The sequence below is a fragment of the Callospermophilus lateralis genome, chromosome 1, assembly GCF_048772815.1.
Source record: "Callospermophilus lateralis isolate mCalLat2 chromosome 1, mCalLat2.hap1, whole genome shotgun sequence".
NCBI classification, from domain to species: Eukaryota; Metazoa; Chordata; class Mammalia; order Rodentia; family Sciuridae; genus Callospermophilus; species Callospermophilus lateralis.
In genome coordinates, this window is record NC_135305.1 from 154,144,732 (window position 1) to 154,168,759 (window position 24,028).

At 34.8% G+C, this 24,028-nt stretch overlaps 1 protein-coding gene across 3 annotated transcripts in view; it reads right to left on the reverse strand.

Moving 5' to 3' along the window:
- Positions 1-24,028, reverse strand: part of Med13l (mediator complex subunit 13L) — a 309,479-nt gene that overhangs the window by 144,963 nt on the left and 140,488 nt on the right. For all 3 annotated transcript variants that reach the window (XM_076855405.2, XM_076855448.2, XM_076855371.2), the window contains exon 3: positions 1,799-1,883. In XM_076855405.2, coding sequence (XP_076711520.2) covers positions 1,799-1,883 — 85 coding nt within the window. The remainder of the gene's footprint in view (positions 1-1,798; positions 1,884-24,028) is intronic.

Below are 24,028 nucleotides of genomic sequence, written 5' to 3' on the forward strand. Positions count from 1 at the left end.
TGAAACTCTAGTAGTAGACTATCCTTTCAGCTTTGATGACCTACAAGTACTATCCTATCCATAGATTCAGGAAGAGAAGTGAAAATATTTCAAGTAAGGGGCAGGGTATATAGCTCAGATGGTAAGTGCTTGCCTTGCATACGCAAGGCCCTGGGTTCAATCCCCAGCAAAAGAAAGAGAAAGAAAGAGAAAGAAAGAGGAAGGAAGGAAGGAAGGAAGGAAGGAAGGAAGGAAGGGAGGGAGGGAGGGAGGGAGGGAATGTTTCAAGTAAGGAGGTGTTCAAACAACGACAAGAATATATCAAAGGGGGTTTCCCTAGCCAAATCTGAAAGTATCAAAATAAATGAGGGTAGTAATGAATGATAATCCATTGAATAAAATAGCAGTCCATGAACCCAAATTTATACAATATTCAGAGAGAGAAAACAGAATGGAAGAACACGAAAACCTCTCCCTTATGACATTACCAACTAAGAAAAACAGAAATAATGGTGGCATTTAACATTAGCGCCATACTGCTAATTATCGATTTAGGCCAGGTCTACAAATAGAGACTAAAACAAGTAGATTTGGGTTTTGTTTATGGTTGTTGTTATGTTTTGTTTTGGTTTGGTTTGGTTTGGTTTTGCAGTACTGGGGGTTGAATACATAGCCTTACACTTACACGTGGGTACCTACTCAATCTCCTCTCCCCACCCCTTTTTGTTTAAATTTTGAGACAGGGTCTCTCTAAGTTGCCCGGACTTGCCTTAAACTTGCGGTCCTACTATTGTCTCAGCCTCCCAATTAGCTGGGATTACATATGTGTGCCACCATGCTCAGCATACAGGTCACATTTTGACGACAAAGGGGGTAATTACACACTCTCATTGTATCTGGTCAAAAATTACATAAAGGAAAGACATAACAGAGAAAGATCACAGTTAACAAAACATTATCTGTGAAGAAATCTGAGAGAACATCACTTCAATGAAGTGATCAAAAATGATAACATCATTAATCACATTATATGCCTCCTGCCAAGACACAGTACATAGAACTCACAGCCACTTCTACGGAATTCCTACTAAAAAGCATAAGCTGAATCTATCATGAGAAATCTATCTTCAATTGAGGAGCCAACATATGCTAAAGAAAGACAAACTTCTGTATTTAGAGACATGAAATCTAAATGATGTATTATCATGGGATGAGTCTCAAGGAGCTAAGCTGTAAGGACATAACTGGGACAACTGACAACATCTGAATTAAGCTACAGATTAAATAATGACATTTAATCAATGTTAAATCTCCTTTCATAATTATACTGTGCTTATGTGAAAGGAAACCCTTATCCTTAAGAAATATACACCTAAATACTCAAGGGAGAAAAGAATAATGATGTTGAGGCTACTCGTGGTTCATGGTTCATTTTAAAAACAAAAAACAAGAAACAATATGGAGGAGAAAGAAGTCATAGGAGTTATTTCTTGTACTATTCCTGAAATATTCCCTTCCTTCTTTTTTTCCTTCCCTTTTCTTTTTAAAATTTAGTATTAGGTATTAAGCTATATCTCCAATCCTTTTTCATTTTTGTTTTGAGACAGGGCCTTTCTAAGTTGCCCATGCTGGCCTCAAACTTGTGATTCTCCTGCCTCAGCCTCCCAAGAAGCTGGGATTATAGATAACATGACACCAAGCCCAGCCAGGCATATTTTAATTTTTACACTAATAATAAAATCACTGTATATATAAATCCTGAGATTTAGCAATATACTTGAGTGCTTCAAAACAACTGTCATCCTGTTCCCTTTCTTACCTTTCTAAGAGATTGTGGATCGCTTTGAAGAGCAGCGTCCTACATTCATAGGAAAGGCCATTTTCCCAGAGTCCTTCTTCCACAACTAAAAAACAAAAAGAGAAGGGGGGGGAAAAACAGTAAAAAGGACATCCAAATAAAATAAAGAAACTTTTAAAACCTTTTTTAAAGCAAAGTTAATGAGTTAATTTAAATGACTTAATCTTACACTGGAACAGAGAAAAAAAGTCAAATACTTCTCAAAATAAAAAAATACTTATTTTTTATTAAAGTCTTTGAAACATGAAGCATGATGCAATTCTCCTTCCATAAAGGTCTTTGCAACCTGCTTCCAATTAGTTTAAAATTATCTTGAAATTCTGAAATTAACTTTCCATCAAATAGTGCCACAAAGACTAATTTATTAATGTTCTCTTACAAGATAACAAGAATGCCACAAATTCATACCAAGATTATAATACATATTTTCAAAGAGTAAATAAAGAAGAAATAATTTCTTTTTTTAAACAATTGTTTTTTATTGGTTGTTCAAAATATTACAAATCTCTTGACATATCATATTTCATACATTAGATTCAAGTGGATTATAAACTCCCATTTTGAAATAATTTCTTATAGTGTCAGAATTACACAAATTTCTTTAAGGTAGATAATTTCTGGATAGGATTTTAAAGGTATGATTTTAGGGAGACTGTCAGGAATTAAACTAAACCTTCCAAATAACATCAAATTTACTTTCTAAATCCATAATTTTGTGAATATTTTACATTTTGGGAAATATCATATTTGGCTTTGAAACGTTAGAATATTGAGCCACAAATAATACCAAAAAATTTCAAGACAAACAATGTCCCATGTATTCTTAAAATTCTTTCCTTTCATAAGTATATAAACAGACAGAAAATGCCCCAGGAAACTATAATTTCCTTTTTAAATTACATTAGTTCAAGTCACCAAAAAATTGATAAGATGGAAACATTTGCAAAAGAAAGTTTCTTTTCCCTTTTATTTTTATCTTAACAAAATTATTCACTTGAGAAAATTCTGATCAGAGAATCAAAACATACATTGAATCCATAGTGCATTTTAATGCTTTCTGCCACACCAACAGATATCCCCACATTTTCTAAACACATAGCATTTTTAAAAAATGTATTTACATTCATGCCTTTTATGTGTAAGACTTTTTTTTTTAATTTTAAAACTAGTCCAATACTTTTCCTTGGTATGTGAATTTAAAAAAAAAATTCTGTGTGGCTGATGATGACTTATTGAAGATTCCCAAATCCTGTTTTGTCAAACTATTGTTATTTGTAGCTTTTTTAAAAAATGGGGAAAAATGTATAGTAAACAGACGAGCATTCCTGCTAACAAGGGACAGTCAAAGGTATCGTGAATCCCTATTCTCCCACATTTCCCTTCTAGAGGAACTTTCCAGGGTTGGAAAGAGAACTCACATTCACAGTAAAAAGAATACCCCATTTTTAATTGCTTTTCATTCTTAATATGTTTCACTGGCTCTAAGGGTACCATCAGCTTTTAACTATCATTTTATAAATCACCGAGAGAAAGGGAAGGTAACAAATAAATATCTCTATCACACAATTTTTATAAGCACTCCTTAAGACTAATTGAGATGTGTTCATTATTTATCATTATTGTGAACATAAACAGATGTTAGCAAAATAAATTAATTGAAAATTCCTAACACTTAATAGTCCTAAGTCCAACTCTTCTAAATCACTCTTCAAATCAATTACTGATATCAGTGTTTTTCTAAAAACAGTCCATTGTACCATAAATGGTGTTGGTATAGCATTTGTGAAAAATGTTTCCTGCTCTTACTTGCAGGATTGTCTTCCCGGTTTGTGATACCAATTAGCACACCTTTTAAAAACTTTTTATAAGGGCTGGGATTGTGGCTCAGCAGTAGAGCACTTGCCTAGCATGTGCAAGGCCCTGGGTTCAATCCTCAGCACCACATATAAATAAATGTTTTAAAAAATAAAGGTATTGTGTCCAATAACTAAAAAATATTAAAAAACTTTTTATAATTATAACCTTCAAACATACTTAAAAATAGAGTAACAAGTTCAAAATATTTCTAACCAAAAGTTATCAACATTATGTTATCTGCTTCATTTATATGAAGATAACATTATGTTATCTCCTTCATTAAATATTCTACTTTGTTTTCTTTCCCTTTTTGTCCTGATATAGTCATGTATAAGTTAACAATAGGAAACTTTCTGAGAAATACATCATTAGGGGGATTTTGTCATTGTGTGAACAGCATAGAATGTGCTTACAAACAAAATGGTATGGTCAGTCACTTCATGTGGCCCTTGATGCAATCAAAAGGCACAGTAAACAGAAGATGAATGTGGCTACTACCAGTGTACCATGGCACTGCATTTTACAATAAATTTTATTTTTAAATAAATAGGAGTGCACTCTAAAATTACAAAAATTAGTGCAGTCTGAGCATCCCTAGCTCAAAAATCTAAAATGCTCTATAATTAGAAACTCTCAACACTCAAAAAGTTTAAAACTTTGGTGCATTTCAGATTTCCATATGAGTGATGCTCACAGGATAAAGTCTATACAAATGTTCCAAAATCTGAAAAGCAGTGAAATCTGAAACACATCTGGTCTTTCAGATAAGGTATGTTCAACCTATATAGAAAACCAGTAACACAGTCATTTATTATCATGATTGAGTATTACATTTATTATCATGATTGAGTATTACATAATACTCAATCATGATAATAAATGTATACTTCTATACAATTGGCAAGACAGCATGTTTGTTTACATCAGCATCACTACAGGTAAGGCACTGCACAGCGCTACGCTGAATATGATGTCACTCACTAAGCAACAGAAATTTTTCGGCCATTATAATCTTATAGGATCAATGTGTTGACTAAAATGTCATGTCACTCATAACTATTCTTTAAGCAAATTCCACTCCTACATACTTTGATATGCAGCAAATCAGAATCTGAACAAGGTCTACCAATTGTATTTTAAGTCTCCTTTAATATGGAACAGTACATCTCCATGAAAAGAAAAAAAAATGGTTTCATAGGCTGGTTAAAGAAACCATGCTAGCTGTCTTATAGGATATATTGTATTTGCATCTAATTATTTCGTCATGATATTTAACATTTTATAAATTTGTTTGTTTTAGGCCTTTTGCAAATCTGATGATCAAAGCCAACGCCTCAAGCATACTAGGCAAGTATTTTACCACTGAACAGTGGAGAGCCATCTGTGGACTATGTATGGACCAAACTGGCACCAAAGCCAGTGAATAGGAAAATACGGAAACCGGGAACTTCCAGCGGCAATCCTGGTTAAGACTACCCAGATACATGTGAGTTTCTATTCAGCTCTGCCAAAAAGGTCCCTCACAGCACTGGAGATGGGGTGACCTGCTGCAGCCACCTAGCCAAACAGAAACCCAGAGATGGGTGTGGTTTTCCAAGATGCCCATTAACCTGTTGAATGCAAGACATCATGAAGCAAGACTCCACCCCTGAAACCTTATCCCTGCCTTTGATGTACCCCCCCCCAAAAAAAAATGACCAGAGCCATTTTTTAACTGTTCTGTTCCAGTTCCTACCAGGACTGAAAGAACCAATCAGATGCTCCCTTAAAACTAATTCTGATTTTGTCTCTTTATTTCTTCACTAATTACTTCAGAATTTAATTTTCCTCAGGTGGCTTATCCCCTCCTATGCAGGAAGAATTACCCTGGTGAGGTGCTGGCTGCCTTGTGATACTGAACTACACCCCCAACCTTTTTTTATTTTATAATTCTCTAAGTTATCCAAGCTAGTCCTGAACCTAGGATCCTCTTGCCTCCGCTTCCTCAGTAGCAGGGGTAAAGGCAGTGAGCCAGCTAGCCTCCGCTCATTTTGCAAGTGTTATGGTGGTGCTATACCTTAAATTTATCAGAGGATATCCTCTCCTCCAAAAAAAAGTTCTCAGATAGTAGCCATACTCTTTATTTTGCCCTCAAATGGTCCTCAAGACTTTGTTAAATGAAATGCTGTTACCCCTGTCCAGCACCGCAACGTAGAACACTTAAAAAGTCCAACACAATTTCCCATATACAAATATGATTTTATCCTGATTTCAATAATTTTGAAAGGGGCTGGGATTGTGGCTCAGCGGTAGAGCACTCACCTAGCATGGGCGGGACCCGGGTTCGATCCTCAGCACCACATAAAAATTTAAAAAGCATAAATAATAATAATAATAATAATTTCGAAATATCTTAGAATTTTTTCTTCTAAAAAGAATCCTTAAAATGTCATTACCAAAAATCCTACAACTAACATCATACTTAATGGCAAAAGACATAATTAAGGTAAGGACGTCTGTTCTCACCAATCCTGTTGGGAAATCCTCACATTCAATTGAGGTCTCATTCAGTACAATAACAGGAAAAGAAAGAAATACCAGGCATATAAATTGGAATGGAAGAAATAAAACTGCTGCCCTATTTCACAAGATACAACTGTTCATCAGATATTCCTAAAGAACCAACCAAACAAAAAAATCAACTAGAACTAAAGGTATCAAGCTAAACCACAAAATAAAAGGCAAAAAAAAAAAAAAAAAAAAAAAAAAAAACATCATATTTCTATATACTGGAATGTACTATATATATTTCTATATACTGGAATGTTTATTATTAAATACCACATAGTTAGAAACTGAAATTCTGTGGAAGTATCATTTACAGTAGCATGGAATACTTGGGTATGAATCTTATAAATTATGTGTAAAATTTATAGGCTAGAAATTATAATACTGACAAAAAAATTTTAAAAAACACATTAATAATTAAAAATTAAATTGATCATGAACTGGAAAAAATCTATATTGTTAAGATGATGATTCTTTCCAAACCAATCTATATACTCAACTCAATTTCAATCAAAATCCCTGCAGGATGTTTTATAGGAATAGAGTAGTTGAGTTACATATTTATATGAAAAAGAACTCAAAAAATGAAAGCAATGAAGAAAAATGCATTTGGAGGACTCCTACCACCTGATTTCCAGACTTACTGTGAAGCTAGAACAGACAAGACAGAGTGGTAGTAGAGAAAGGACAGAAGTGCAGGACATAAGTTCAACACAGCAGAAGAGTCCAGGCATGGAATGACAAACATATGATCCCCCACCCCCACCAAAAGTGCCATGTTGTCTTCTCAACAAATGGTGCTAGAAGGAATGCATATTACTATGTGTCAAAATCAAAATAAAACAAAACTTCAAACTATATAGAGTAAATTAATTCAAAATATATCAATAGGGATGCAAAGCCTAAAACTAAAACCTCTAAAATGAAGCATAGGAGAAAAGTTTTGATATCTTAGGTTAGTCAGCAAAAGCGTATTTCAAGTGAGGCACAGTGGCGCACCCCTGTAATACCAGCAACTTGGGAGGCTGAGGCAGAAGTATCCCAAGTTCAAGACCAGCCTCAGAAACTTAGCAAACCAGCAAACCCCTAAACAACATAAGGGGATCCTGTCTCAAAATAGAAAATAAAAAGGGCTGGGGATGTGACTCAGTGGTTAAGCAACCCTAGGTTAAATCCCCAGTACCAAAAACAGCATAATCCATTAAATTTAAAAAAAAAAAAAAAAAAAGATAAATGGAGTTTAATCAAAATGAAAAACTTCAGCTCTTCGGATCATATGGAAAAATTGGGTGAAGCTACTGGAAAGATCTACCAATGGGATCAAATCACAGATTTTGACAAGTCATATTATCCAATAAGGATTTATATTCAGAATATGTTGTTTTAGAAAGGAAGGAAGGAAGGGAAGGAGGAAGGAAGAAAGAGGGAAAGAGAGAGAGAGAGAAGGAGAGGGAGGAGAGGGGAAGGGAGGGAGGGAGGGAGGGAGAGGGGAAGGGAGGGAGGGAGGGAGGGAAGAGGGAATAAATCCCAAAACTTAACACTAAGTGGGGAAGAGACCCAATTTCTAAATGGGAAAAAAATTAAACAGATACTTCAATGGAAAAATACTGAATGGCAAACAATTAATAAAAAAGATGCTCAAAGGGTCATTAATCCCTTTAATGAAATGAAAATTAAAATCACAATGAGATAGCAACACTATAATGGCTTAACAGAAAAAATGACATTACTAAGTGCTGGTGAGCATACAAAGTTAGAGTAATTATGTATGATTTAGATATGAGGTGTCACTGAGGGCTCAGAGCTATGGTGTCAGATGACCATGGACTGAACCTCTGTAACTATGAGCCAAAATAAACCATTCCTTCTCTAAACTGTTCCTGTCAGGTCTTTTGGTCACAGTGATGCAAAGCTGACTAAAACAAACTGGTACTGTCATGTACTGCTGTTGCAAATGCAGAAACAGCAGCCACTTTGGAAAAGTTGACTTTGGCAACATTTTATGAAATTAACTAGTCATAGCCCAACAAGATCCCTCCGTGATACTGTGAAATAAGTATTTGGTCTTTGTCTCATTTCTTGACATATAGTTCCTAAAATTCCTGGAATCTACAGAATGATAACACTATCTTTTATACTAATGACTAAAATTAATGACTATGAAATTACTGATGACTGGAGGGCCTCCCTCAGCATGGTCTGGTTGCCTAGGGGACCAACCATGTGTTTAGAGGGTTGGAACTTTTGTTCCTACTCCCTCCCATCAACACCCCCCAAGTCTGGGGAGAATGGCTAAAGGTTGATAAACTAATAGCAAATTATTAAATCAATCGTGCCTACCTACATAATGACATTAGCAAAAAAAAAAGGGGGGGGGGACTGAGTTCTGAGAGCTTCCAGATAGCTTAGTATGCAGAAGATACTGGAGGGTGATGACATAGAAAAGGTATGAAAGCTTCACGCCTCTTCCCATGTGCCTACACTAAGCATGTCTTCCATCTGGCTTTCTTCTACATCTTTTATATTACTCTTTATAATAAGTCAGAAAATGTAAATGAAATGTTTCCCTGAGTTCTGTGGGCTGCTCTAGCAAATTAACGGAGACTAAGAAGAGTTGTAGGAAACTCTGATTTATGGGCAAATGGTCAGAAGTTCTAGAGTCTGGGAATTCTGACTGACATTTGAAATGGAGAACAGTTATCTGGGACTAAGCCCTCAATCTCTGGGATCTGATGTTATCCTCAAGGTAAATAGTGTCAGAATTGCAATTAATTAGAGGACATTCAGCTAGTATCTACAGCAGAACTGACTGTTTGCATGGTGGGGTGGGCAGAGGAAATCTGTATTAGGTCACAGAAGTCCTCTGTGTCATGAAAGAGAAACTGAGGGATTTATTTGTTATATCTTTATATACTCTTACATACACATAGTCCAGTAAAATATAGTAGTATTATCCACAGTTACTAAGAACTGTAAACTATCCAAGTGTACCTCAATCAAGAAAGGACAAAAAGTAGAACAGCCATACAACGGGATACTACACAGAACTAGAACGTCTAACACATGCAAAACTGGGGGTGAAGCTCATTATGCTAAGTAAAAAGATGGAATACTCAAAATCTACATGGTTTATGACTCTTCACACAACTTTCTGGCAATGGCAAACCTAAGGCATTAAAAATCCTCAACAGTTTCCAGGGATGGAAAGTGATACCAAAGTGATTCAGGAAATTAGGGTGTTGATAGATTTGTTCTTATTGTACTTATAGTGAAGATCATCAAAATTTAAAACATAAATCAGTACAGATAATCTCACAAGTCTGCAGTGTTTGGATTTCTCATAGGACAGCATTTAGATAAGTCAGTAACTATACTAAAAGACCAGCCACTCCCCCACACACTGTATTTTCCAGCTATGAATGAAAGGATAATGTGTTAATTTGCTTATCCTTTTAATTTACTGTCAATATTAAATGGGTTTGTCAAAATGAGTAAAAATCAGATCATCCTTCATTTCTTATCTACTTCTTGTTCAGAATTTCCAGAAAATGAAGGCAATGTATATTTCAGTGTATCTCTAAAATTCCAAATTAAGTTAAATCCACAATGGCATGTTTGGAATCTAATAAGAGAAGCAACATTAACCAACCACCAGTTCCTAACTATTATGCCTCAAGCAGCAGGATGACAACTAATAATGCTCTCAAAGAGCTAATGCAGGTATGTAAAAACCATTGTGAGGCAAAAACTACTTTGGATACTTTGCAGAACAGCTCCTGAACCTGAACATAAAAAAGTCTTTATTTTTTTAAATATTTTTAGTTGTAGATGGACACAATATCTTCATCTTATGTATTTGTTTGTTTGTTTGTTTTATATGTGGTGCTAAGGATCAAGCCCAGTGTCTCACACATGCTAGGCAAGTGCTCTCCCAGCCCCAAAAAGTCTTATTTTTAATGACAATAAGATAATAGTCAAAGTTAGTTTTCTACTCATAAAAACATTTTTAATATTTCATTTCAAGATTTGAGCCAAACACTATACATACATAGAGAGGTAAGGAGATTACTCATCACAACACTATAAGATATAGTAAAGGATATTTAGTGTTTACTTCAGCCACCTATGTCAGAATTCTTCCTTATGCACAGCTTGGAACAGCCCACATGCTTATTATACCAGTGGAAGTTCTTACTGGTGTCAATTATGATTATCCCTAAGGATTGCCTCTTTTTCATTTTTTCTTATGGTGTGAACAAGGGTAAACATTCTAAACCCCACTAGATACTCTTGGTTCACACTTGATTCTAGATCCAAGATACAAAGGGTATAATGGAGAGATTTTCCTGTCAGCACTAGAAACAAAGGCTGTAAGATCAAGTTTCTTATGCTAAAGTAGCAGAGAACCTGTAGTATCTACTATTTGATAGTAGGCGACAATAGTTTTCTTATCAAGCCATTCTGTAGTACTGATGATCCTAAGTATGGGAAATTGTTCTACAAACACCTAACATATTTTTTTTAATCAGCTCCTTTTCTTGGTTTGCAACTAAGTAATCTGACCCATACAGGTTATCCTGATCTCAGTTTTATGAATGAGAAAATTAATGCTTAAAATCCTTAAGAAACTTGTCCAAAGTTACATAACTAGTAAGTTTAAGAATTGGAAATCATACTTGGCTATTGTCAGCAAGGATCAAAAAAGGATCAAAAGATCTATATGTACTTTGTAAAGTAATAAATACTCTTCCATTAATTGAACTCCTCATGGGGGAAAAGGAGGTTTTCACAGTTGCATTGACTAAGCTTTTCAGATCTTCATAAACATGTGTCAAGCTGACCTGATACTATGTACACATACCTTTCAGATTTTACCAAAATTAGCTTCAATCTAAAATCTCCTTATACTATATCCAGTTAAGACAATTAGTAGTACAGACCGGATTCAAATTTTTTGAACAATTCACACCCCCTTCTATTATTAGCAGTAGCTAGAAAGGCAATCTTCAACAGGAAAGTTAAATTTCCTTTTGGTTCAAAATTTGTAACTTAATATTTTCTAAATAGTTGCATGACTTTCTTAAAGGCTAAACATAATGGAAATTGTTTCTGCAATCTATTCATAGAACTCCATGATACAATCAGACAAAACCACTACATTTTGGCTTTCTTAATTGATTATCTGAGATACCTCAGAGACAAAATTAAATTTAAGGCAACACTTCATCTACTTGATATTCAGATTATTTGGGAATATCTTCTTTTGGGGGGAGTGGGTAGCTGGAATACTTAGACTAATTTAAGTTTTCATAAATGAGATGGTATGCCTTGAACACTTACCACCCTCACCCCCGCTGCCTTTTTCAAAATGGACTGAGAACAAAACCAAATGTCAAAGTCTATAAGAAGACCTGGGAGTACTAACCTCTACCTTCATGAAATCTACAATCTTCCTGGGCTATATTTAAAATGTGTGTGTGTGTGTGCGCGCGCGCGCACGCACATAAATCTATATTTCAAGTTCTCAAACTTTTATTAGTTTTTTTAAGAACATGAAGAAGCAAGACAATTACTTCTGTATATTACATTTATATAAATCGATTTGGTTATAATGAAAGAGTTTTTCTAAAAACTCCTTTGGTCTCAGAAGAAAAGGAACCAAGACAACTAATATGTATGTACAATAAATTAGTGGTGGAGTCAACCAAAACAAAGAATTCCTAAATTAAAACCTTCTTCTACTGTTATTTTATCTATTATAGCAAAATTGAGAATAAAAAATGAGCAGTATTTTTTATAGCTGCCTATGCACAAAGAAATACTATTTTGGCACTAAACTTATCTCACTTAAATTATAAAGGCTATAATCAAAATCTGTCTAAATTGCTATTATTCAACCTTTGTAAATACAGTAATCCTTACTGTAAACTATAAAAGTACTTTTAAAATGTTTTTAGCAGAAGAGAGTGTTTTATAACCAAAAAACAGCAATAACTGCTACTTAGGGCCCAAATACTGTTTCAAAATTCTAACAAATTTATAACATAACTTCTTTCCATTCTGCAAAATATTGCTCCTTATGAAATTAATGAGCTTCTTTAAAAGAAAAATCATATATAAGGTTTGGGGTGAGGATGGGGGTGGGGCAATATGGCAATATATCAAGGCAGCATATACTTCAATGCTTTTGTGTTTCCCAGCAGAGATCTTGGAAAGATATCCCTGCCAATTCCACAGCAAAATTGACATACTTTATTTGAAGGGGAAAAAATGGGAGGAGGGCAAATGGAATACAGTAGGGAGGAGCATAAAGATTGTGAAACCTTGAAGAAATTCAAGCTCATGCTTTTAGAATTCAGGTCACTCTGCCTTACACAGTTTAAAAGTAGAATTACTTTCAAAGAATACATATTTCCTCTGAGCTATGATACATATTTCCTTTTAATGTATCATATTGCAGCAACAGCTGAAATGAACAGTCTAGACATCAAAAACACTTCTTACTCCCACCTACTGCTTTTTTTACCTCAGGCATCAAAACTAATGAAACCTATTATCCAGAACATTGAGTTCAGCAACCACACTGGCCATTGCAAATATTGAGGGGGGAGGGGTGCTTTCAGGGATGGCACTCCTTTATTCAGCCATTAAAATTACTGAAAATCAAATTATACTCCAAACTCCCAAAATACAAATAAATTAAAGCAAGGCATATGAAACAAGGAGACTGTTTCCCACTTAGATTTTTAATGACAAAGGTAACGGCTCTGAGGGTTTGTAATTTGCCTACTGCCTTTGTTTTCAATCTCTATTTTCAACATATAAAAATATACAAACTTTTCTATTGTTATCTACTTCCTAAGAACTACAACAAGCAAACGTTACAATAAGAAAACATTACTCCGGGGCTGGGGTTATGGCTCAGTGGTAGAGCACTTGCCTAGCATGTGTGGGGCACTGGGTTCGATCCTCAGCAACGCATAAAAATAAAAAATAAAGGCATTGTGTCCAAACATGAAATATTAAAAAAAAAAAACATTACTCCATTTAATTTTATAGACTACATCAAATAATATACTTAAAGAGAATTTTTGAAATATCTTATTTTTTAAATTTCTTATAAGTTGACTTACCAAGAAATTCAGAAACAAAGTAGTATGATGATATGTTAGTTCTGAAAGATAGCATTATACCTGAAAAAATTCAATTACATACAATACCACTGATTGATCACAGTTATGCTGCCATTGATTGTCTCGTAAAGTCTATATTTGAAGTCATTAATGATTAAATGAATTTATTCAAATTCCACCCACTTAGAGCTCTAATTTCATAAATTGCTGATGGGTGTAGAATATTTGGCATCCATTTCTAGCATGTTACAAATGGATTTTAACTTTCTAATGTCAATTCATCAATCAAGTAAATATCAAGAAAAAAAGAATCAGGGATAGAAGACATATCAAAACACACTATTTGTTTTGACCTATTTCAATTTTAAATTACTACAAATATTGATAACAGTAAAAGACAGGCACAGTTATAATTCGAAATTTTAACTGGATAATGTCTTCCTAAGGAACCTCTAGCAGCATGGTTCCTCTGCCACTTGCAGGATAACCAGAGTTTTAATGATGGTTTCCACACAGCATTGTAGCACTGAGACATGACCCAAGTTAGCATTTCAATGGATCACAGGACTCCATGTACAGCCAGTAAACTTTAAACTGAAGGAAATCTTAACACTAAATTTCTAGATAAACTGCACAAGACCTTCAAAAGACAATTGCTAAAGAAGCTTCAAGATAGCTTTAATAGCTACACACTGAAAAAGAAACCCCTGCACAAAAGCTGCTACTGACTTTTTCAAAAATTTGTAAATAATTATTACTATTGTATATTTTAAAACAATTAAGATGCTCTGATTTCTTTTTTTTAATACTTATTTTTTAGTTTTAGGTGGACACAATACCTTTTTTGAGGGGGAGAGAGAGAGAGAATTTCAATATTTATTTTTCAGTTTTTGGTGGACACAACATCTTTGTTTGTATGTGGTGCTGAGGATCGAACCCGGGCCACACGCATGCCAGGCGAGCGCACTACCGCTTGAGTCATATCCCCAGCCCAAGATGCTCTGATTTCATATACTCAAAAATGCATGAGCAGGGGCTGAGTATGTGGCTCAAGCGGTAGCGCGTTCGCCTGGCATGCGTGCGGCCCGAGTTCGATCCTCAGCACCACATACAAAACAAAGATGTTGTATCCGCCGATAACTAAAAAATAAAATTAAAATTCTCTCTCTCTCTCTCTCTCTCTCTCTCTCTCTCTCTCTCTCTCTCTCTCCTCTCTCACTCTCTCTAAAAAAAAAAAAAAAAAAAAATGCATGAGCAAATAAGGGTCTGCAAGGACAATCACCAAAATTGATGGTTATCTTCGGTTGCTAGAATAATGACTGTTTGCTTCTTGACCTCTACGTGTATTTCCCAAACTTTCTTCAATGAGCTTGCATTATTTTTATAAGCATACATTTCTGAAATAATTTCTTAAATAGGGCTCAGAATTTACAAATAAGTTCAACATTGTTAGGGACAGGAATTGTCATGAGATAAAATTAAATTTTGAGAAGAAAAACCATACATATGACTCAGAGCATTTACATTTCAATCCATCAACAGTACAAATAAACATTTTATAAACTTCCTCCAGGACAATGATTTTATTATTTTTTTTAATATTTATTTTATTTTAGTTATCGGCGGACGCAACATCTTTGTTTGTATGTGGTGCTGAGGCTCGAACCCGGGCCGCACGCATGCCAGGCGAGCGCGCTACCTCTTGAGCCACATCCCCAGCCCCCAGGACAATGATTTTAATCAAAATTACTCAATTATTGATTTAAGCATTGCCACAACTAAACAGCAAAAATTAAAACTATTTTCTTCCATTCTTCAGGCACAACCTAATTTGAAAACACACACACACGCGCGCGCGCGCACACACACACACACACACACACACCAACTTGCTACTAAAATTCTGACAGGACAAGTCCCCAAATTGCCTTTTACACTAAAGCTCAAACAGTTGTCTGTCACTGCTATTACAGTGAGTAATCCTTGCAGCTGTAACTGTTTGAAATGCAGCTGTCTCCTTGGCATTCTCTCCCCAACCCCCACTCATCCAGCATTTCTGTTCTTGCCACAATAATCTTAAAGAGCATTTTACAGGAGGCTTAGCCCTGGCTGAGGGCACTCTACGGCGTGACCGAGGGAACATGGAAACACGATTCATTAGACACGCCTGGAGAGATAACAATGGTGCTGCTTCTTGCTGCCTTTCATTTCGTACATCAGGCTGAGACTAATGCATTCTCGTTACACAACAAGCACATTTATAGACAGGAAAAAACTGTAATCACCTTTGATTAAGAGACAGCATATTTTTCCTATATGAGCCGCCAGCCACACTGACATAGTAATTATTTTTTAACTGACAGGTTAAAGTAGCAAATGTAACAAAAATAACATCTGCCAAGACATAGAGACAGAGAACAAGGGTGGGTGTGTGTGTGTGTGTGTGTGTGTGTGTGTGTGAGAGAGAGAGAGTGAGAGAGAGAGAGAGAGAGAGAGAGAGAGAAAACCCAAGAGGGGGGTGGGGGGGGGGGGGACTAACTACTGTGAAGACTTGGTACACAAAGGTTTCTTTAGAACATTCTCTGTGCCATCTCCTTGAGCCCTCATGGATACTCTGGCTTGTACTTCAGCTGGACAGCCTATGGCAAATAGATGAGACCATTATTAAGCAAGCACACTCTGTATATTTAATTCTTTGGAGGCAAAAGTGACAAATATTTTGTCATTTTAACAAATTATTATTGATCTACCTTCACTTCTTTCACCACAGAACTGCAAAATTCAACTGCTATATTAATCCCTCTTTTTTATAATCTTACTTTTACAAAATAATTTCTCTTTGCTTTTTGTTATCTAGTTTCACCACAAAATAATTTTATTTCCTTTATATAAAATGCTACTCTAAGAAAATCTGCTATCTTTTAACATGGTTATCTAAAATGAACTTTTTATTAAAAACTGGAATGTAGAATAATTATCATTTCACCTAATGCCCATTGATCACTGCACCTGGCAAAAGACAGAATTCTTAATATATAAACCCTAATTTAAACTAAAAAAATGTCATAAGTTGACATTATACTGACAATATGCAAAGTCCTTTTTATTTAGGATTCTTATAAAGTTGACTCACTCTTCACACACTCACAAATTGCAATCTTTTGTGGGTTTATGCATGTGTGTTGACAGGTTGTAGTTTGGTTAAGAGTTTGGCAGTTGAGTAATAAAGTACTTGCCAGGAGCTGAAAGATTATAATTAAACTAAAACACTGTGAAGTTTATTGTGAAGGTTAGCAGAGTCTGTATAATTAATCAATTTTTTGTTTATGACCATGCCATCCTGAATGCACTCAGTCTCATCTAATTAAACAATTATTTAAAAATGGTTAGTTTCATTCCTGAACTTATACTATAATACTACTTCATTTTATACTAAGAACATGCTGTGAAACTAATGAAACAATCTGCACATGTAAAATTTTGTTAAAACTTTAAAGGAACAAAAATAAGCAAATAATAAAGGACTATTCACAAAACTTTGAAACCCAAAATAGCTTTTTAACAAATGATTGCATAAAGCTAGGAATGCAGCTCAGTGGTAAAGCATTTGCCTAGCATGCTTGAAGATCGGGGTTCAATTCTCAGCACGACTAAGCACTGAAATACAATAAATTTTTAAAAGCTTATGTAGAGATGACACATTTTTACAGGGCTCCAAAATTCTTGAGCAATTTTAATTAGTTTGGTCTTAGGAGTTTTTTGACCCGTGATACCACAATGAGATTAGAAACTAAAATATTTGCAATTTATCCTCTAAGGGGTCTACAAATTGACCACTAAACTCTAATGTAGATTTAAACACAATGTATGTTAAAGAGAAGTCAAATGTGTGCTACGGCATATTAGAATTACACAAATTTAAGTATGCTTATCATCTGGAATCACAGAGGACACGGTTTATACAACGTTTAATTCATCAGTAATGGGGTTTACTCATTTTCTTATTTTGGTCTTTTGTACTGCATTGTATTAAATCAAGACTCTCTCAAGAAAGGGAGGGGGGATAGGAATGGGAAAGAGTAGAATAAATCTGGCATAACTGTCCTATGTTCATATAAGAACACATGACCACTGGGGCTGGGGTTGTGGCTCAGCGGCAGAGCGCTCACGTGCGAGGCCCTGGGTTCAATCCTCAGCACTACATAAAAATAAATAAATAAAAACAAAGGTGTTGTGTGCAACTACAAGAAATAAATATTCCAAAAAAAAAAAGAATACACTGTAACTCCTCATCATGTGCAACAACAAGAATGATTGGTTATACTACATGTATGTATGATATGTCAAAACATTCTACTGTCATGTAATATAACTAAAAAGAAATTTTTAAAGTTATCTAAATTTCCCTTATGAAAAGAAGACTCCCCCAAATCTTATAAAGTTAATTTTACAAGGTTTCCTTGTCTTCTCTTAAAAATCTATCAACAAAATCATATAACACAGTTTTAACTTAAAAATTTTAGTGACCATCTTACTTTATTTAATAAATGACTGTTTAGTCCCCATATGAATTTCCATTACATTAATCTGAGTTTGTAGAACCAAATTATTATTATTGTTTATTCTTTAAAACAAAAGTGTATAATTCTCCCCTTGAATAAATCAATTTTCCATTACCATAATAAAATATAAAGCCTTTTTATAAAGAAAGATGTTTCTTTAGTTCACAGTTTTAGAGGCATAAATTCTAGACAACATGGTGCCACTTCTGGTAAGACCACAGACTTCATTGCATCACAGCTGATGGCATCATATGAGTGTGTGAGGGAGGGAGAGATCACATAGCAAGACAAGAAACCAGAGAAATCCCGGAGCAACCAGTCTATAACTTCCTTGCAAGACCTAAGCAGGGTTTCAAAAGAAGTACTCTAAACCCTTCTGAGGGCAATGCCTCAAATGACCTGAAGACTTCCCACTCGGCCCCACCTCTTCTAAGTCCCACTGCCTCTTAACATCACCACACTGAAGACCAGGCTTCCAACAGTCAAAACATATCTGAACCACAGCACCCAAGTCTTCAAAATTAATTTATGTTGTTTAATGCAAAACAACCTATCAGAAAGCAACAAAAATTTCTCAAAACCTTAAGCTGAAACATATCCAGGAAAAGGTTATATTTATCCATTTTTTAATCCAAAAATTTTTTTCCACAATACCTTTATTATTTTTTTTTTTAATGTGGTGCTGAGGATGGAACCCAGTGCCTCACACATGCTAGGCGAGCACTCTACCACTGAGCCACAAGCCCAGCAGCCCTCTTTATCCAAAATTTAACAAACTAAGAAATTTCCAATCATAGGCCAAAAAAAAAAGTGTAAATGACCTAAATACTTCAACATTGCCAATATTTTTACTTCATGTAGGCATATGGACAATACAATATTCCTTTGCATTAACACAATTCAATATAAGAACTGCAAATACTTCAGGAAATAATGATCAGTTGTTTACACTGTGGTGTGAATGAGTTCAGTCCTGGGTTCTCTCTAAAACTGGCCAAAATGGCATTCTCATTGGAGAGCAGGGTGACCAGTAACTTTAGACAGAGCAGGACTGAATAGGTCTATAACACATGGGGCAGTGGTTTTCTCTTGTCGATCCTTGGAGTACCAAAGACCTATGGAAGAGTCCTGGCAGTTGCAGTTTTATCCATTATAAATTATGAAGTTCTAGAGAGAATTTGAAAAGGTACATACAGAGAATTTGTAAAGAGGAGAGAATCTGCAAACCAATAGGGGGTTGGAAAAAAAAAATCAAAGGAGTCAATAGAACCAGAAAACTAAAAAGTCTGGGACACCAGCAGCACTGACACTTCACTGACTCTGCTGTTTTCTTCACAGTTATGTCTCCTTTCTCTGACAGTCTTTCCAGCTCTCAAACTGCATGATTCTAACAAGGTGCTTTCCAGGATGGATTCTGAGGATTTCTAATGTTGACAGAGTTATATCCTAGCCAATCCACTACTCACCACAAAACCAGAACACAAACCAAAACTAAAGTTAAGCATTTCAGTTCAGATCAGCTTTTGTTAGGTTAGCTTTAGAATCTAACCACCGTTGAAAATAGATTTTCACAAAGGAAAAATATAATTTCCAAATAATTAACAAAAATTACCTTTTAAATTCTTTCTTTTTTGGGGCGCGTGGAGGTGGGGGCGTGGAGGTGGGATTGAACTCAGGGGCACTCCACCACTGAGCCACATCCCCAGCCCTATTTTGTATTTTATTTAGAGACAGGCTCTCACTGAGTTGCTTGGCGCCTTTTAGTTGCTGAGGGTGGCTCTGAACTTGCGATCCTCCTGTCTCAACCCCTCAAGCTGCTGGGATTACAGCAATGTACTATCACACCCAGCAAATATATACAAAATTCTTTGTCAACTGTGTTTGAATATATAAATTCTTCTTTTCCACAGTTCAAAACCCAGCTATTATAAAGTATGACATTTGAAAGCTATTTTAATTAGCACTTACCTTAAGGGGAAAGGAGAGAGTGTTTGGTGATGATGGAGTATTTGGGAAACTGGGGGGCTATTAGGCCATTATGAATGAGGTTTCTTTATCACTATAAATTTACAATGTCCTAATAGTTCTTGGGAACTACACCAGATGTTTGTTTTTTAACCATCTAGTTTCATACACAATTTTCTGTTTGTTATAACTATTTAAAAACTTTTTAAATTGTGCTTCAAAAACAAACAAACAAAAAACAGAATGAGTTGAAATTCAACTATATATAAACACCATGATTGAACTTTGAAGATACATGTTCAAATAATATATAATGGAATGAAAAAAATTATGATTGCTAAAAACTTTCACCCAAACTTTTCATAATAAAATTTAAATTTAAGTACCTGTATATAGGTCCGTAAAACAATACTCTAAATAAACTATGCATGTATTCAAGGCAACATTATCCTCTCAGAATGACTTTGCAATTCAAATAAAGAAAATAATCTAAACAAGAAATGCAGTAAACATGGAACAGAAGTTGCCTGGACAGAATTTATATTAAAACTCTATAAAGAACAGACAATTGTTCAGTTTCTTTTACAACCCAGCTTCATCAAGAAGAAGAGATTTTAAAATTGTGCAGTGCCCCTGCTTTCACTTAAGTTACCCTAAGGTCCTGCTCCATGAATCAAAGCAATCTTCTCAAAACTTCAATCATATCTTGGCATCCTTCTGATGCTCCTTACCTTGGCCCTCACTGCCTCACCTAAGTTCACCGCCATCTACTTCTTCCATCTCCCATATTTTACCAGTTTGTTCAGCACTAGCCTTCTATTTCTCCCCCAAAGTTAGCCAGGGTCATTAGGAGGTCAGCTTCTTTCAAGAGACTTGGCTTTCCCTACCTATCCCCCCTTGTTTAAGGTGGACTTCTCCAGTCACTAACTTTCTTATCAACTGCTTTGCAGCATATAACTAAAAGAGGTATTTATTCATTTATTTATTTATTACCTGTCTCCTCACCCACACAGAATTTCAGCACTGCATGTACACAGACCAAGTTCAATCCTCTGTGCACAGAACCTTCCACACACAAAAAAAATGTTCTGACCCTGACAGAAACACTCAAAATGCAATTTAATCACCAAAAGACAGTTTAATATTACACAACTTTGTGTGTGTGTGTGTGTGTGTGTGTGTGTATACACACATTCACTGGATTCACTGGTGATTGATCTCAGGACCTCAGGCATGCTAATCTCTCACTCTACCACTGAGCTACACCTCCAGCCCCTATTACTGAACCTCTGAGGCAGGGAATTATACATCATGTGGTAGCAAAGTACAATACAAGTCTAAGAATTTTTAAAACTATACAAAATGGAAAACAAACACTTATCTATAAAAGGCTTAACTTTTTTCCCTGATGATTATTTAATGAAATTTCCGCACATTTTTTGAGCTGTGGTTTTATATTAGTTTCAGAAAAACAAAATAGTCATGATTATAGCATGAAAACATTTCTATAGTAAAAAGAATATGAAAAATGAGAAAAGAAGATTTTATTGAAACCTTATCAATTAGCAAGACTAGAATGGTTAATGAAAAATATTAATGAATCAAGAAAATATATTAAACAGAATGCAATAATAACAATGAACTATCATTTAAAATAGTTACTGTTATGAATTGAGCCCCTCATAGTATGTTTAAATCAGACAATTTTAAATTATAAAACTTCTATCCCAGTAAGGAACCTTTGGAAATAAAATCATTACTTTTCATCCTTTTTCCTGTGCATTAAATGACAGTAATTATCAATTCTTTAGGCCAATATTAATGAGGTTTCTTTATCACTATAAATTTACAATGTCCTATTGATCATGTTCATCATATTTTAAATAATGAAATAAAGGTACACAATTACAGACTGATATTAAAGTATGTATTAAATTCATGTTATATATTGATATAACTCCATGTAAATAATAGAATATATGTATTACTTGTTCCATTCTATTAGGTCTACTAAACCTAAAGTCCCTTTATATTTATCAGAAATCACATCCACAAAAGCCAAGGAAGCTTTTACTTTCCCTTGGGGAGAATGTAACAAGAAAATCTTATATGAATGCAAAATAATTTCATAGGAAAATACTGTAGAATCATTTCTACAGTAGAAGTTTTTAAAATGTTACATGATTTTCTTCCTGAGAAATCAGCTTCAATATAATTATTCTCTGGTTTATTCATGTACTCCAAATTTTTGTGACCCTTTCTCAAAAACTTTTAAAGCTAAATTTATTGGTTTTTAAACAAGTGTAACAGACATGGGAATCAATTATAAACTCTCAATATGGCAGACAATATTTAAAGGATTTATATTTCTACTTGAGGATAATCCATATATTATACTTTGGAACAGATGACTAAAAATCCCATTTTTATCAAAGCTACTTAAAGATAAGGTGAAAAGACAAGAAAGTCAAATATAATGGCTCCTTTAAGTGAATGGGACAGCTATTCACTATTCATATTCATTTTATATCTTCCAGTCTGGAAAAGGCAAAGCCCTTTCTAAGTTTCAATTAGTCATACTCTGTTCTAATTTTTTTCTAACCATTTTGCCCTTTTGAAGGTGAACTTAAGTCAAAGACATACAAACAATATACAGACAACAATTTGGAAGTGAATTTTTGCCTACCCAAACCAGACATCATGCCTCGCCAAGGAAGAAACTGTATAAATAAGACTATTCACAAGATAGGAAAGATGGGTACATACCCTATTTACTTCCAGGGCAGTCACCAAAAGTTCAAAGCACCATTAAGTGTAGCATCAACATTTTTGTCTAAAAAGCTGAGACTTCTGTAAGGAACCTTGGTTTCCTATGATTTTTCAGGCAAGAAACAAGTTTCTTAAACTCATAAGAAACTAACTAAATCTTTCTCATTAACTAGAAAAATCACAATCTCCTTCCTCTGTGAGTGATCATACTTGTATGAATTTAAGGGGAAAAAAAAAAGAACTTGGTCACACTTGAATAACAACATAAAAGCGCTTTATACTTGCTTTTTACTTTAGTTCAGGTTAAGAACTACTATTTTAAAAATAAAACTCTCCAGATTGTGCAGTTTCAATTTTCCACTGCTCATTTTCTACAACAATCTGACCAAGAATTTTTCAGGGAGGGAGAGGGGTGTTGATACCTTGAAAACTCATTTTCAGAAAGAAAAAGAAAAGGGGTGGGGGTAGCAAGGACTTTTGATAACATGCCTAATTTTTCTGAAAATATTAATGTAAAGATGATTATATCATAAACTGAAAGGCCATTTTAGAAATGAGCAAGTCAAGTTTGTCAGAAGGCCAGAAAGGACTTTCTGGAAAGAATGATAAGCATCTTGGAATCTTACTACTTCTCTCACACACTGAGCTCCAATCTGCAGCCTTTTCCCTCTGAGCCAATGCACTTGATGGGTGTGATAACAGATGGATCATTGTATCTGCCAACTTCCTGTGATGTACTGTATGGGGACTGATAATTTAGTGACTACAGAAGTCCTATAACAGACAATGCAAGCAATGCTAGCTAGCACTCTGTAAGTAGCTACATGCAGTTCTTTGACGAGCTGTAGATGTTAAATATGTGTGGTTTATTGTACAATATATAAGCTTTCTACAAGTAGCTAAACCATTTTTAAAAAAACTTAAATTTGGGCAAACTACCAAGGAAAATAATGCAAGAACAAATATATTTCCTATTTAAAGTGGCATTTTCTACTTGAAAACACATGAAAAATATATTAAGGTCTTTTTAGATTTCCATGACTAAGTTTATTAATGAAATGCATGCATATTTTAAAAGTAGTCATTATGGGCTTAGTTTTCAACTTTCATGACCTAGGTAATTCTGAAAGTTAGAATCAAATACCTGTATGTAAGAGGGGCATGTCTTATAAAATATAGAATGTTTACAAATATCTCTGCACTCTACCCGTTAAATACCAATAGCATCATACCCACCACTGTAACAACCAAAAAATGTTTCCAGGCATTGCCTAATATTCCCTGGGGGACAAAAATCACCCAGCTCAAAAACCACTGGAGAAGACAGTCTAAAGTTCCCATTCTTTCAATTCTAATTT